Source organism: Gopherus evgoodei, chromosome 11, assembly GCF_007399415.2.
Source record: "Gopherus evgoodei ecotype Sinaloan lineage chromosome 11, rGopEvg1_v1.p, whole genome shotgun sequence".
Classification (NCBI taxonomy): Eukaryota; Metazoa; Chordata; order Testudines; family Testudinidae; genus Gopherus; species Gopherus evgoodei.
Window position 1 is genome coordinate 36,101,586 of NC_044332.1, and position 17,214 is coordinate 36,118,799.

Below are 17,214 nucleotides of genomic sequence, written 5' to 3' on the forward strand. Positions count from 1 at the left end.
GACCTCAAGCCTCCATTCTTCCTGGCCTGACTCACAGGAATGCAGTAAGGCTTGCAAGTAAATGGAGCCATTTACAACCAATTGTCCTATTCAGCGGGAGCCATCAAGATTCTAAACCACCATTAATGGCCACACTTTGCATAATTACAATAGAACTTCAGGATAATACTTCATATTTCTAGTTTTAAATATAAGAATGATACATACATACATACAGTAGATTATAACTTTTGTAATGATACCTTACAAGAGACCTTTTGCATGAAGCATATTCCAGTTACATTATATTCACACTCATTAGCAATTTCCATAAAACATATGGAGTGCAATGTCATAGTGTTTTTAATTTGCAAATGGTTATTTGTTCCTCTTTAGGTAACTGGATTGAAACCAGGAGCCAGTTACTACTACAGAGTCTCTGCAGAAAATGTAGCTGGTGTATCAGATCCAGCTGAGGCTATTGGGCCACTGACTGCAGATGACACGTATGGTAAGCAGTTTTCTTTTTAGTTTAGTTAATCAGTAAGACATAACGCTGCGTCTGTTCAGGATATCATGACAGTACTAGCTATTGGTGCTAAAATCAGGATGCTATTGTGCATGGTCTTATTCAGACCTATTATACCAGCACTGAATGCCAACAGCAAGGGCCTCTGACTCAGAGAAATTCTTTACTACAACCATCTCTGCAGGTGGGCTAGCTCTACTGTTGGGAGACCCATTGAACAACAGCATAAGCAGCTATGTTGAAGAAGGAGGATGGTCTTTTCATTAATCACCTACAGAATGGGGCCCAAAACATTTAAAAATACACGTAAAGATTTACTACCAATGGAAGTTAAACTTCCCACCTGCTATCATTTAGCTCTCTAGCTATCTTAAGGATTTCTAAAGAGCACACTGTTAGAGAGAGGTCAGGAGTGAGCTGCTGCAGTCTGGCCCAGGTGGCTCCCAACTGGTTGCTGCTGGTGGAAGTGGAGTTAAGTAGCAGCCTGCCAACTGCAGTATCATTAACAACAATATAAAAATCAAAAGTCTGAAAGTATTTTATGGAATCAATTTTTCCCCTTTTTCAGTTGGACCAACAATGGACTTAAGTGCATTTAAAGATGGACTGGAAGTTATTGTCCCAGAGCCACTCAAGATCCGTGTTCCTATCACGGGCTACCCTGTGCCAACTGCAACGTGGTCTGTTGGTGACAAAATCTTAGAAAAGGGTGATCGTGTGAAAATAGCGACTACTGCAGCCTTTGCAGAACTTGTTATTACTCCAAGTGAACGTCCAGACAAGGGCATTTATACCTTGAAATTAGAAAACCCTGTGTCATCTGTTTCAGGAGAAATTGATGTTAATGTCATTGGTAAGCAGGCAAAAACTTCCTTTCAGGTATTTAAATTATAGCAATAACTTCTAACCAATATCTTGCAAAAAATCTTCAGATCATTATACTATGAGAAACCATATAACGTTCAGCAAATGAGGTACATTTAACAATAATTCTAACAGAAATAACTTTCCTGAAGTCCATTTGCAGTGGTCTTTCAGTTTTCAATATCCTACAGTTCATAATATAGGGGAGAGCGTCTAAGTAGTCCAAGTCTTTTAATAAATAGATGGAATAGAAAATATGGTAAACTATTGATGGAAAGACAAATTAATGCAATATGTGTCACTTCCAGCTCGACCAAGTGCACCAAGAGAACTAAAAGTGATAGACATGAGCAGGAACACAGTGCAATTGACATGGGAAGCACCAGAAAATGATGGAGGAAGTCCGGTGACTGGCTATCTTATTGAAAAACGTGATATAAGCCGGAAAACATGGACCAAAGTAAGTTTTTTGTTTTGTTTTTGTGATTACACTTAGTTGTCACTTCCTATATTGTTTCCGTTTGTACCACAGAAGTTTGGTTATTTGCTGCTTTCGGAAGGAATTCTAGAAATAAATTAGAACATTTCTTTTTCTCAGGTTCTGGATTATGTTGTTGACCAAGAGTTCACTGTACCTGACCTCATCCAAGGAAAAGAATATTTGTTTAGAGTTTCAGCACGCAACAAATGTGGACCAGGAGAGCCTGCATATATTGATGAACCTGTAAATATGTCAGCACCAACAAGTAAGTATTCATCTTTATGGTTCTATTATGTTACTGCTTTTGCATTTATATAACTTTTGGAAAAAATCTGTGTCTCAGATTGGTTTCTAAGATCCTGTATATCATTCATTTTTATAGCGGTGCCTGATCCACCAGAGAATGTTAAATGGAGAGATCCAACATCTAAAAGCATCTTCTTAACATGGGATCCACCCAAGTATGATGGTGGTTCACGCATCAAGGGTTATCTGGTAGAAAAATGCCAACGTGGTACTGATAAGTGGGAGCCCTGTGGCGAACCTGTTGCTGAAACAAAGTAAGCATTTTAAGCACTAAAATCAGAAGGAATGTCATTTTAATTAAATAAAATACTTGATTCTTGCCATTTTAAATATCTGAATTGTGTTATAATTAACAGAATGGAAGTACCAAAACTTAAAGAAGGCGAATGGTACTCATACCGGGTTAAGGCTTTGAATAAACATGGAGCAAGCAAACCAAGCAAGCCAACAGATGAGATCCAGGCCGTGGATACAAAGGGTAATTATTTAAATGAATGAATTAAATCCATTATATTCTTTCTAACATTCTTCATAACAATGTTTTAATTTTCTCATAAATCAGAGGCCCCAGAAATTTTCCTAGATGTGAAACTTCTAGCTGGACTGACTGTAAAAGCTGGAACTAAAATTGAGCTACCAGCTACAATAAAAGGAAGGCCTGAGCCTCGGATTACTTGGACCAAGGCTGATAAAATCCTGAAACCCGACGACAGAATTACGATTGAAACCAAACCTAACCATTCCAGCGTCACTATAACAGACAGCAAGAGAAGTGACAGCGGTACCTATATTATTGAAGCTGTAAATTCCAGTGGGCGTGCTACTGCCGTTGTTGAAGTTAATGTTTTAGGTATATTATATTTATTATATTTATTTTAAATCAACATAAATGTAACCAACCATATAAGCATCAGAAATTAATATTCATTTATCTCATCTATAGATAAGCCAGGTCCCCCAGCAGCATTTGATATATCAGATATTACAAATGAATCCTGCTTCCTGACATGGAATCCTCCTAGAGATGATGGTGGATCTAAAATCACAAACTATGTTGTTGAGAGAAGAGCTACAGACAGTGAAGTATGGCACAAGATGTCATCGACTATTAAGGGAACAAACTTCAAAGCGATGAACTTAATCCCTCATAAAGAATATATCTTCCGAGTCAGTGCTGAAAACATGTATGGTGTTGGAGAGCCAGTTCAACACAGCCCCATCATTGCTAAATATTCCTTTGGTAAGCTAATTAATTTGATGCTCAGTTTACTGTGTACTTTTACAAAAAAGGTATAAATATACAAATGTGTGTGTATATTTACATTTATATTTATGAATTTGTACAGATCCACCAGGGCCTCCGACAGGTGTCACACCTTCTGAAGTCACTAAAGATTCTGTGACATTAACATGGTCTGAACCAGATGAAGATGGTGGCAGTCCAATCACTGGTTATTGGGTTGAGAGATATGATCCTGATCACGATAAATGGATAAGATGTAATAAGATACCAGTGACAGATACAGCATTCAAGTATGACTACTATCAACTTAGCTTGTAAATGGGGCTATAAATACAGATAAATGTAGCACTGACCTTTTCAACATATATCATATCATTTTCTTATTCTCTTTATTGTTGTTCTAAATGTAGAACAAGCTAATGGCAGATGGCATGCCTTCTCTTTCAATACCTAATTTTAATCAACAATTTCTTTATGGAAGACTAAGGGTCTTATATTCTTTTTCCTTTCCCCCTGAATGGAATAGCAACTTTTTCTGCTGCATCCCTGGACACCAAAGAGTATTCTCAAAGTTGGTGCTGTTGCCGTTCCATGCATAAGTCACACAGGCATTTTGTCAACACTTGTATGTAGCTAACACTCTTCCAATCCAATGTTCCAAAAAACATTTGGCAGATCTCCAACATTAGTCTTCTGTATGGCAGTATAACATTCTGCTGTTGCTAAGGAGGAGTACAGAAGAATAACACAAGCATGTAGGGACAAAATTAGTGGGGTTCTGCAGGGGTCAGTCCTGGGTCTGGTATTATTCAATATATTCATTAGTGACTTGTATAATGGAGGGGAAAGAATGCTTATAAAATTCACAGATGACACAAAGCTGGGAGGCTTGCAAGTACTTTGAAGGACACGATTAGAATTCAAAATGACCTTGACAAATTGGAGAATTGATCTGAATTCAACAAGATGAAGTTTAATAAAGACGGTGTACAGTACCACACTTAGGAAGGAAAAATCAAATGCACAACTACAAATTGGGGAATAACTGGCTAGGTGATAGCACTGCTGAAAAGGATCTGGGGATTATAGTGGATCACAAATTGAATATGACTCAGCAGTATGATGCAGCTGCGAAAGAGGCTAATATAATTCCAGGGATATTAAAAGGAATGTCGTATCTAAGACACAGGAGGGAATTGTCCCACTCTACTTGGCCCTAATGAGGCCTCAGCCAGAGTACTGTGACCAGTTCTGGGTGCCACATTTTAGGAAAGATGTAGACGAATTGGAAAGAGTCCAGAGGAGAGCAACAAAAATGATAAAAGATTTAGAAAACCTTACCTATAAGGAAAGGTTAAAAAAACTGGGCATGTTTAGTCCTGAGTAAAGAAGACTGGGAGGGTGGGAGAAAACAGACAGTCTTCAAATATGTTCAGGGATATTATAAATATGACCAGGATCAATTTTTCTCTGTGTCCATTGAAGGTAAGACAAGCAGTAATGAATTTAATCTGCAGCATGGGAGATTTAGGTTAGATATTAGGAAAAACTTTCTAACTATAAGGATAATTAAACTCTGGAATAGGCTTCCAAGGGAGGTTGTGGAATCCCCATTATTGGTCCTGCCTCAGCACAGGGGACTAGACTTGATGCCTCTCGAGGTCCCTTTCAGTCCTACATGTCTATGATTCTATTGTCAGTATAACATTTAGTATCTTTAATCAATACCATTTAATATAACATATTTAGCAGTAGATGGGAATTTGAGATTTTTTAACATAGGTAGCAGTATAATGACTTAAACACAATGCTAAGCATGCATAAATGTGTGAGTTTGGCTTTATTACTAAATATACATTTTATTCCCAATTAACAGAGTTAAAGGTCTTACCAACAAGAAGAAGTACAAGTTCCGTGTCTTGGCAGAGAATCTTGCAGGACCTGGAAAACCAAGCAAGGAGACAGAGCCAATCCTAGTGAAGGATCCTATTGGTATTATGAATACATTTCTTTCACAATTTAATTTAACATAAAACCAAGGAAATAATTTGTTCTAAAGTCTAAATTATTATTTAATTTGTGTCTAGATCCTCCATGGCCCCCTGGCAAGCCAACTGTGAAAGATGTTGCCAAAACATCATTATTCCTGCAGTGGACAAAGCCAGAACATGATGGAGGTGCAAAGATTGAGTCTTATGTCATTGAGTTACTAAAAACTGGAACAGATGAGTGGGTAAGAGTGGCTGAGGGCGTTCCTTTGACTGAACATTTCCTCAAGGGGCTTATGGAGAAACAAGAATACTCATTCCGTGTAAGAGCTGTGAACAAGGCTGGGGAGAGTGAACCTAGTGAGCCCAGTGACCCTGTGCTATGCAAAGAGAGACTGCGTGAGTAGTATTTAAAATATATTATGAAAAATACATATTTTACAGTTGTAAAATATACACTAAAACAGTCTAAACCGTGCCTGTTTGTTTTGCCAACAAGTAAACTTTTGTAAACTTATAAAATATTGAACTCTATCCTGCATCCACTGTAAAAATGTAATCTTTTAATAAGCCCCACATTATTCTCTGTCTTCTATGCATCTGATAGGATAAACAGATAAAACCATTTTCCTTTGTTTTACTATTTTTACAGACCCTCCTTCACCACCTCGATGGCTTGAGGTTATTAACATTACTAAGAACACCGCGGATCTTAAATGGACGGTACCAGAAAAAGATGGGGGCTCCCCAATTACCAACTACATTGTTGAAAAGAGAGATGTGAGACGGAAAGGCTGGCAAACAGTAGATACAACAGTAAAAGACACCAAATACACAGTGACCCCACTCACTGAAGGCTCTCTCTATGTGTTCCGCGTGGCTGCCGAAAATGCCGTTGGGCAGAGTGACTATTGTGAAATTGAAGATTCAGTTCTTGCTAAAGACACCTTCAGTAAGTCTTCACATTTGCATGTTTAGAAGTTAGTATATACAAAGACATCGTTTTTGGACTCCTTTTCTCCTAATACAGATATTTTGGTTTTAGCTACTCCTGGACCACCATATGCTCTTGCAGTAGTTGAAGTGACAAAGAGACATGTTGATCTAAAATGGGAACCACCTAAGAATGATGGTGGCAGACCAATTCAAAGGTAAGATGATTACAGATTTGAATAGCACTAGCTGTATGCTTGGTGATGTGTAGATATACAGATATGCTTTTTTTATTTGTTTTTGTTTTAATATCTCTTTACCTATTTTCAATTAGTATGAAATTGTGCTTGTCCTATGATTCCATACTTCTAACGGTATCTTTTCTTATTTACATAGATATGTTATTGAAAAGAAAGAAAAATTAGGCACACGCTGGGTGAAAGCTGGCAAGACAGCTGGACCTGACTGTCATTTCAGAGTGACTGATGTTATTGAAGGTACAGAGGTACAGTTCCAGGTTCGTGCAGAAAATGAAGCTGGTTGTGGTCATCCAAGTGAACCAACTGACCTGCTTGCTATTGAAGACCCAACAAGTAAGTCATAATGTAATAATTAAAGTATGAAATATGGGGTCAAAATACTATATTGATGGACTGATATTGCAAAAAGTACTGTAATTCTTTTGCACTTTTGCAGGCCCTCCATCACCTCCTCTCGATTTACATGTGACAGATGCAAGCAGAAAGCACATTTCCATTGCATGGAAACCACCAGAGAAAAATGGTGGTAGTCCTATTATTGGATACAATGTTGAGCTGTGTGAAGCAGGAACAGAAAAATGGATGCGAATCAATTCTCGTCCAGTAAAAGACTTGAAATACAAAGTGGAAGAGGGCATTGTTCCTGACAAGGAGTATGTGCTGAGAGTCAGAGCTGTCAATGCTATTGGAGCTAGTGATCCATCAGACATCTCAGAAAATGTTGTTGTTAAAGATCCAGACTGTAAGAATATATTTCTTTTTAAAAGGATTGTAATTTATAAATGCAAAAGGATTTGGGCATTTTGAAGCTTTTTAATAATATACTCTTCCTTTTACAGGCAATCCCACTATTGACCTAAAGACTCAAGACATTGTTGTTATTGAAGGAGAAAAATTAAGTATCCCTGTACCCTTTCGAGCTGTTCCATCACCAACCATTACATGGCATAAAGGTGGCAAGGAGGTTAAAGCAGGGGACAGAACAACAATGAAGAGCAATTACACATCTGCATTGCTTGAAGTCACAAACAGTGTTCATGCTGATGCAGGTGTTTACACTATCACCCTGGAGAACAAACTGGGCTCAACAACTGGCTCAGTCAATGTCAAAGTCATAGGTAACTAAACTTTTTTTGACGATAAACTCTTTGGGTGAGCTGCTCACCCATTTTGGGCCACTGATGACATAAAATCACAATGAAAGTCCCATATCTGGCCAAGGAGGATTCTCCTGGTGCAGGCATTCAGGAGACAGATATAAGGTTACATCTCACGAACCCATTGTGAGTCCTGGTATAAGAGGCAACCCAGGGGAAGGATTTGGTGAAGGGAAGTGTATGTTGGGGCCCCTAGCACACAACACTACAGAGACTCTAGGTGGCACTTTGGCCCCTAAAGAAGCTCACTGACATTGCCAAAACTTAATCATGCCCCCAAGGCTGTTGACTTGCACCAGTGGCCTCCCACTCCTCAGAATAGCCCTGGAGCTGGAGGATACAAAGGTGACTTAAAGCCATCATAGCCCCCATTCCCCTGGGCTACAAGCTGCATGCTGTGTCTGTCAGAGGCCTAGCACAGAAACTCACCCTTTATATCCATTCTAAAATAATATAATTATGTACTATAACTGTACAGTATTGCCAGCTATTTATATTTAAAATATTAATTAGGCATAAAATCCCAAAGAAAGGTCAATTTTGACACTTTAATAGATCTGTAATCCCTTAATAAGTCAATTAGTATGGAGAATGAATGAATCTTTCATGTCTACTGCCATAAGGTAAATTCATGTCTATGTTGTGCAACCAATATTTGTTCTTTTGGTCTGCTTTGTGAAAAACAGAAGTAAAAAATACAATGTAATTTCACATTTGTACTAAAGCAGTTTCCTAGTTTCTTGTTGTTGTTGTTGTTGTTGTTGTTGTTGTTAGGGTAATTATATAAAAATTATTATTTGAAACAGGTCTGCCTGGGCAGTGCAAAAACATTAAAGCAAGTGAAGTGACTAAAAATTCATGCAAGATAGCCTGGGAACCTCCAGAGTATGATGGTGGCACTCCCATCTTACATTATGTCCTGGAACGTAGAGAAGCTGGTCGGAGAACATATATTCCAGTGATGTCTGGTGAGAACAAACTCTCATGGATTGTCAAGGATCTTATACCAAATGGTGAATATTACTTCCGTGTTAAGGCTGTCAATAAAATTGGAGGAGGTGAATACATTGAATTAAGGAACCCAGTCATTGCTGAAGATCCAAAGCGTAAGCTTTTATATCAATGGATAATATACTAGATTGATTTTAAAGTAATTTCTCTATATATTCTATTTGTTTAAATTATATTTTTATTATAATTCTACAGAGCGTCCAGATCCACCTGTTGATCTTGAGACTTATAATCCAACATCAAAGTCAGTAACACTTACATGGAAGCCACCTTTGTATGATGGAGGATGCAAGATTATGGGCTATATCTTAGAAAAGCTTGCTAAGGGTCAAGACAAGTGGGAAAGGTGCAATGAATTTTTGGTACCGGTTTTGACCTACACAGTAAAAGATCTTGAGGAAGGCAAGGAATACCAGTTCCGTGCTCGTGCAGAAAATGCTGCTGGTGTCAGTGAACCTTCTCGTATCACTCCATTAGTGAAAGCTGTTGATCCCATTGGTATGATTTGCTTATTTTTCTTACTACCATGAATTCTTAAACCTACTGAAAAATACTACTTTTAACTTCATTTCTAAGTGTAACTTAAAATACATTTCTTATTATTACAGAGGCTCCAAAAGTCTTCCTTAGTGCTAATCTGCAGGCTGGCCTTGAGGTGAGGCGAGGTGATGAAATTGCACTGGAAGCACATATTTCCGGAGCACCATACCCATCTATTATATGGTTAAGAAATGATGAAACTATTAGGCCACAGGAAATAAAAAAGAGAGTAACAAAGTTTACTAGGAGAAGGAAGGGTGAAGTTGAAGAAGAGGAGCCATTCTATCTTTCACTGCCAGAACGTTTGAATATTGACAACCACAAACCTGGAGAGTCCTTGTTAGCTGTTCGTGACTCACTGAGAACTGACCATGGCACATTTACTATCAGAGTTGAAAATGATCATGGTGTTGCAAAAGCCTCATGTGAAGTAAACGTATTAGGTATGTGCTTAAACACCTCATTGTTTAAAATGTCAGAGCAGATGCTCATCAGAAAATATGAATAATTTTTTGCTGATGTTTTAAAAAATAGATACGCCTGGACCTCCTATCAACTTTACATTTGAAGATGTTAGAAAACATTCTGTTGTCTGCAAGTGGGAGCCTCCTCTTGATGATGGTGGAAGTGAAATCCTGAACTATGTCCTGGAAAAGAAAGACAACTCAAAAGCTGAAATAGGCTGGGTTACTGTCACTTCAACACTCAGGCATTGCAAATACCACGTGCTAAAACTGATTGAAGGAAAGGAATACCTCTTCCGTGTAACAGCTGAAAATAGGTTAGGACCTGGACCACCATGTGTTTCCAAACCACTGGTAGCCAAAGATCCATTCAGTAAGTTGTATGTTGATATTTAAACACAATACTTTTGAAGAAATTCTATGCTATATAAGTTTTTTATACCATCTGCATCACTAGTATCTGAATGTATTCCAGAAGTGTAACTAGCATTTGTCACGTGGTTCATTTTTTTATCTTGTCCCCCTGTTAGGGGAGAAATTGTATGTGCAATATAGTGTTTTGTTTTGGCAGGGTGTTGTTTTGGGTTCTTTATTTAAATGTACATGCTACTGTATGATTATGTAAGAAAATACAATATTGAAGAATTGCACCTTTTGCTTGGAGCAGATTCCATGAGGTTTGTATTGGTCCTTAGTTCCTGTTGGGGTTCATACTACACTATGGAATGAGTCCCTCAGAGGACTCTGTCTCCAGCACAGACAAGCTTTATCCTTATGTTGGAAAGTCCCATTGTGCCAGAGGAGTTGTTGACCACAGTCTTTATCCCAGTGTTTAGATATCCTGGGCCCAACCCATTGAGTACCTTGAAGATAATGACAAAGGCCAAATGTATTACAAGACACTCTTTTATATAGTACTTTTCATTGTAAAATATTAACAAATTAATCATGGCCCATGTGAAGGAGATCTACATTATTATCTCTCTTTTACAGATTGGTAAACTAAACCGCAGTAAGTTTAACTGACTTGTCCAAAATCACACAGTAAGAAAATGATAGACCTGCAGTTAGAACAGGTCATTTCTTTACTCTTGTCCCCATGCTTAGTCCACTAGGCCATAATGCCTCACTACATAAATAAAATTAAATTTGAGGTCTGGATAAGATATCATAGGTGCCAAAATTGCATTTTTCTCTTTCTTTTTAATTTTTTTAGGTCCACCAGATGCACCTGATAAGCCTGAAGTGGAGGATGTTACCAGTAATAGTATGTTGGTTAAATGGAATGAACCAAAAGACAATGGTAGTCCCATCTTGGGTTACTGGATTGAAAAACGTGAAATCAATAGTACTCACTGGGCTCGTGTCAACAGAAACCTCCTGAACACCCTAGAAATAAGAGCTGATGGGCTTTTGGAAGGACTTACCTATATCTTTAGAGTGTGTGCTGAAAATGCAGCTGGCCCTGGCAAATTTAGTCCACCATCAGATCCAAAAACTGCTCAGGACCCAATATGTAAGCATTTTTATACAAGATAATACTTGGAGGCTGACAAGAGTAGGCTAAGTATTCATGAATTTTGATTTACACTTTTTTTATTTCTTTAGTGCCACCTGGTCCACCAATTCCAAGAGTTGTTGATACAAGCTCAACTGCTATTGAACTAGAATGGGAACCTCCAGCATTCAACGGTGGTGGTGATATCATTGGTTATTTCATTTACAAACAATTGGTGGGCATAAATGAATGGTCACGCTGCACAGAGAAATCCATTAAGATTAGAAAATACACTGTTAAAGAAATTAGGGAAGGTGCTGACTACAAACTCCGGGTTACCGCTGTTAATGCAGCTGGGGAAGGACCACCTGGTGAAACTGAACCTATAACAGTTTCAGAACCTCAAGGTACTGTTGTTGTGCAAATGTCAAATGTCATTTAACATATAGTAGCCAGTATGGCATGTTAGATTCTTTTATCTCCCTTAAACTAATGCACTATTCCTATTTTTCTGCAGAGCCACCTCATGTTGAATTGGATGTTTCTGTCAAAGCAGGCATTCAGATAATGGCGGGGAAAACTCTTAAAATTCCTGCTACTGTAACTGGGCGCCCTACACCTACAATTGTGTGGACTGTGGAGGAAGGTGAATTAGACAAAGAAAGAGTTGTTATTGAAAATGTTGGCACCAAATCTGAGCTAACTATTCAGAATGCATTGAGAAAAGACCATGGAAGATATGTGATTACTGCAACCAATGAGAGTGGTTCCAAATTTGCAGCAACCAGAGTAGAAGTTTTTGGTAAGAAATATTACATGCTATGAAACCAATTGTTAAGTGTACCTAGATACAAGAAATCTTTGGTTTTTTCTTATGCAACATGTTTTCTTTTTCAGATGTTCCTGGGCCAGTGCTTGACCTAAAACCTGTGGTTGTGAACAGAAAGATGTGTCTGCTTAACTGGTCCGATCCTGAAGATGATGGAGGAAGTGATATCACTGGCTTTCTTATTGAACGCAAAGATGCCAAAATGCATACTTGGAGACAGTGTATAGACACTGAGAGATCTAAGTGTGATATTACAGGTCTTGTTGAAGGACAGGAATATATGTTTCGTGTTATTGCCAAGAATAAGTTTGGCTGTGGCCCACCTGTTGACATAGGACCAATTCTTGCAGTTGACCCATTAGGTAAAATAACTATTTGTGTGCTTATGTAAATTATTAAATATGGGGAGATCTAGATCACTGCACAGTTATTTCATTAATGCTGAGAAGATGACACACTGTATGTTCAATGTACATAGACATATTAATGGGTTTTTATTTTAATGTTCATACTTCTCTGCTACAGAGTTAAGGCTTCAGACCTTCGGCAGAGTAATTGTTGAAATTAGACCTCTCACTTATGTATAATTACTATGACCATTTCTGAAAAGGAGTAGGAGATAATCACTTTGTCCCTCCTTCTTTCAATCAGGCAGCTTTCATTGTCAAAGATTGTGTTTAAACTATTGTTGAGACACTAATTGTTGCCCTGTTGCCTACATAGTCAATTCACTATCAAAGAAACTTCACACTACATTATAATAATTTGGATACCTTGTATATGAAAGATGCTGCTTTAAAACTGTGAACTCTATTTTATTTAATGAGATAAGAAATGAAACAAAACTTTAAGTATATGACTTATATTCTTCATTGTGAATTACTTGTGATAATAGGTCCTCCAACAGCTCCTGAAAGGTTCATGTACACAGAGAGGACAAAATCAACCATTACACTTGACTGGAAGCCTCCCCGTAATGATGGTGGCAGTCCTGTCATAGGATACATCGTTGATAAGAGAAGACATGACTCAAACGTGTTCGAAAGAGTTAACCAGCAACTCTGTCCAACTACATCTCTTCTTGTAGAAAATCTTGATGAGCTTCATATGTATGAATTCCGTGTCAAAGCAGTCAATGCTATTGGTGAAAGTGAACCATCACTACCACTTAATGTAGTTATACAAGATGATGAAGGTACACCTGTTTATTAGAAACATGTACAACTGCCTTCAAAACTCTATTAACTAGTTTATTTGCTTTTTGTTACTGCTTTCATTCTTTTATTTTTGTTTTGTTTTACAGTACCTCCAACTGTCACATTACGTCTGGCCGTCAGAGGAGATACTATCAAAGTGAGGGCAGGAGAGGCAGTTAATATTCCCGCTGATGTGACAGGTCTACCAATGCCAAAGATTGAATGGGCAAAAAATGAAGTTGTAATTGACAAACCATCAGATGCACTTAAGATAACCAAACAAGAAATATCTAGATCTGAAGCAAAAACTGAACTTAGTATACCTGCTGCACTTAGGGACGATAAAGGCACTTACACAGTCACAGCTACCAATCGTCTCGGCACAGCATATCGCAATGCTTATGTTGAAGTATATGGTAAGTATCTGATTTATTTTAATGAAATGACAAAAGCAAATATGTTTTTGCCTTTTCCATAACATAATATGATATTGTATTGCTTTTATTTAGATCGTCCTTCTCCACCAAGAAATCTTGCAGTTTCTGACATTAAAGCAGAATCATGCTATTTGACCTGGGATGCCCCCGTTGATAATGGTGGCAGTGAAATTACTCATTACATTATTGAAAAACGTGATGCCAGTAGGAAGAAATCTGAATGGGAGGAGGTTTCCAGCACGGTGGTTGACAGACGATTTGGGGTAAAGTTATCTCAAAACTTTTCTGTACTTTACAAAGTGTCTTTATTATGTAATTCAGCATGCTTAAATAATAAAAACAAAATGTGTACAATACCAAAATAAAATGAATTACAGAACACATAGTTATCTGAGCTGGTGGTACACTGCCCATGACCAGAATTTCTAGATAATCACTATTGACATTGTGTATATCTGTATTTTCCTTAAATCCCAAAAAGAAAATAATATATTCAGTTATGTCATTTATTTTATAAAGAAATTAATATATGAGTTAAGATGACATATCCCTTTTGTGTCTTTTAGGTTAATTTATATCTGAAATATAATTTTGTATTTAGAGAGTAAAGGTGATCACAATTTTATACCACCCAGTAAAGATACAGTAGCTGACAAGTTACGTCATTTTGAAAAAAATCACTATACAGACATTTTAAGTCCAGTGGTTTTTTTATTAATTGTTTTTCCAGTTTTGCTTTTGGATTGTTATAAGCATCTCAGTGAGGATTCATTCTCACCCTCTATTAAAACTTAATCATACGTCACGTGTCACAGTAATTCTCACTAACTTAAGACACTGACAAAAGTATGTGACCACTTGGTATTTTGGTCAATTTTGTTAGGTTTTTTGCTTACCCTGCTGTTCTGACCTGCTGCTGTACCTCTTAGTAGCACTACCCTCCAGCTTCCCACCAGCATATTGCCGTCTTGCTGACAGGGTAAACAGCCCAAATGGTAGGAACAAATAAGTGCGTTGATGTCTGCACCTACCCCAAAGACCAAGGGCATTATGACATTCTCATTCACTCTTGGCTCTGTGTGCATGATATACGAGTCTCTATGTTGCAGCATATAGAGCTACATGTAGCCATTCATTGGGATAACTAAGGAAGAGTTTAATTAAACAGCGTCAAAAGCGGGAAAATTTAACATATGCTTATTTTGGAAACAGTCATTTATTAATTTAAATCTTGTTTTTCAGGTGTGGAAACTTGCAACAAATGGTGAATACCAGTTTAGAGTCAGGGCAGTAAACAAATATGGGACAAGTGATGAATGCCTCTCAGAGAAAGTGGTCATTAAGGATCCGTATGGCCTTCCTGGACCTCCTGGAAAACCAAAAGTTTTAGATTGCACTAGGTCATCAATGCTGGTGACTTGGGAGCCTCCTTTGGACAATGGTGGAGCCCCAATTACTGGGTATTGGTTGGAGAAGAGAGAAGTCGGAGGCGTCTATTGGTCACGTGTTAACAGAGCTCCGGTAACCAAGCCAGTAATGAAAGGGCTGGAATTTAATGTCTTGCGGTTAACTGAAGGCGTTGAATACCAGTTTAGAGCCATGGCTGTAAATATTGCTGGAATTGGCCCTCCCAGTGAACCATCAGATCCTGCTCTAGCAGCAGATCCTATATGTAAGCATACAGTTTTTATGAGTTGCTTTAAAAGTTATAATACATAAAAACTACATTCTGCAACCCTTTCTGATGTTGAATTCAATGAGACTAGACTGATGAAATATTTGTAATGCTATTCTGTTGTCAGTGTAATGATTTTCTGATTAACTATTAATTATTTTTATTTTAGGTCAGATAATTAATTTTGATCTCACTTGCCATATTTTTACATCAGTTTAACTCCAATGACTTTAATGGTATACTCCTGTTTAAGCTGGTGTAAGCGAGTTCAGAATCAATTATTTCTTTTTCTTTGTTGTTAAATATTATTACAATAGAATGATGTTTATATTCTTTGTGTATGTAGAATTGTTATATGTGTTGTAAATTTACAAAACATGTATAACAATTTCATATATGGTATATGTCATATACATAACTTGTTTATAAATATACATATTTGCAGTATTCTCAATTTTTACTGCCATTCTTTTTGACAAATGTATAGAAAAATACTTTTGCTGACATTACAGCATTTTAAAATATAAATCTGAAAATACATAGACACTAACTCCCAGCCAAAACTTTTTGCATTTTCTTACAAGTTGTACCTGGTGCGCCATCATGCCCAGAGGTCACAGATAGAACCAAATCCACTATATCTCTTAAATGGAAACCTCCACAAAAAGATGGTGGCAGTCCTATAAAAGGATACATTGTTGAAATGCAAGAAGAAGGTAGTACTGACTGGAAGAAGGTGAATGAACCAGACAAACTATTTCCTACTTGCAAATGTGTTGTACCCAGCTTGAGAGAACTTAGAAAGTACAGATTTAGAGTGAAAGCTGTAAATGCTGCTGGGGAATCTGAACCAAGTCTTCCAACATCAGAAATACCTGTCAAGGAAATTCTAGGTAAGAGTCTTGGAATTAATTTAGATATTTAGAGATAAATCTTACACTTTGCTGTGCATGTGCATTCGGAGACAAAGAGGGGTAAAGACTAAGTTCAAACAGCAGGACCCACCATGGTAGACCTAGCCCAGTACACAGAATTATATAAGAACATCAGCAAAGATGCTGTAAATCTAAGAAAGTGATCTGGTGACTATGAACAGGATATGATCAAGCAGAAATCTGAGAAGTGTTACAACCAGACATAAAGGGCACGTTGTGCCTAATGAAGAAGTAACAGCAACAAATGCCACACAGAGTATTGGGGGCCTTCTGATATATACTGTGCATGCTTTGGAATGTATCATGAGGTTTTAGTCCATAGCTGGCTGAATTTTAATTTAAATAACTCATCTAACAATTATGTTTGTAAATCTTTTTGCAGAGGAACCAGAAGTTTTTATTGATATTGGAGCACAAGATTTTCTCTCTGTTCGTTCTGGTACAACAATTAAAATACCAGCCATTATAAAGGGGCGTCCAGTTCCAAAAACATCTTGGGAATTTGAAGGAGAAGCCAAGAAGGCAATAAAGGTTAATAAAAGATCTGATTACTTTCTAAATCTGTTGCTAACTATTTAAAGAAATCTCTGTTATGTTTACTTTTTCTTCTTTATTTATAGGAAGGAGTCAATAATATACCTGAAGATGCTCAGGTAATGTAAAAAAAATGAATTGTTTCTATATTGCTAAATTCTTCATGTTGTAATTATTTATAATCAATATATATCTCTTTTTATTTGCAGCTGGAAGTAACTGATACTACTTCAGTAATTACTATCCCAGAATGTAACAGAGGCCATTCTGGAAGATACAGTATTACAGCAAAGAATAAAGCAGGACAGAAAACTGTAAATGTTAGAGTTAACGTGCTTGGTATGTCGTATACATG

The 17,214-nt window shown here is 37.4% G+C and overlaps 1 protein-coding gene across 1 annotated transcript in view; it reads left to right on the top strand.

The window, feature by feature from the left end:
• TTN (titin) overlaps positions 1-17,214 on the top strand; it is a 308,951-nt gene that overhangs the window by 221,875 nt on the left and 69,862 nt on the right. The window contains 32 exon segments of the mRNA XM_030580102.1: positions 376-490; positions 1,077-1,361; positions 1,681-1,832; positions 1,971-2,118; positions 2,236-2,413; positions 2,516-2,637; positions 2,722-3,009; positions 3,103-3,399; positions 3,506-3,692; positions 5,279-5,394; positions 5,490-5,789; positions 6,043-6,342; positions 6,436-6,541; positions 6,720-6,916; positions 7,020-7,325; positions 7,423-7,701; positions 8,547-8,846; positions 8,947-9,249; positions 9,360-9,734; positions 9,826-10,128; positions 10,972-11,271; positions 11,364-11,660; positions 11,771-12,055; positions 12,151-12,444; positions 12,978-13,277; positions 13,386-13,694; positions 13,788-13,978; positions 14,958-15,387; positions 15,975-16,283; positions 16,708-16,856; positions 16,946-16,978; positions 17,069-17,198. Coding sequence (XP_030435962.1) covers positions 376-490; positions 1,077-1,361; positions 1,681-1,832; positions 1,971-2,118; positions 2,236-2,413; positions 2,516-2,637; positions 2,722-3,009; positions 3,103-3,399; positions 3,506-3,692; positions 5,279-5,394; positions 5,490-5,789; positions 6,043-6,342; positions 6,436-6,541; positions 6,720-6,916; positions 7,020-7,325; positions 7,423-7,701; positions 8,547-8,846; positions 8,947-9,249; positions 9,360-9,734; positions 9,826-10,128; positions 10,972-11,271; positions 11,364-11,660; positions 11,771-12,055; positions 12,151-12,444; positions 12,978-13,277; positions 13,386-13,694; positions 13,788-13,978; positions 14,958-15,387; positions 15,975-16,283; positions 16,708-16,856; positions 16,946-16,978; positions 17,069-17,198 — 7,684 coding nt within the window.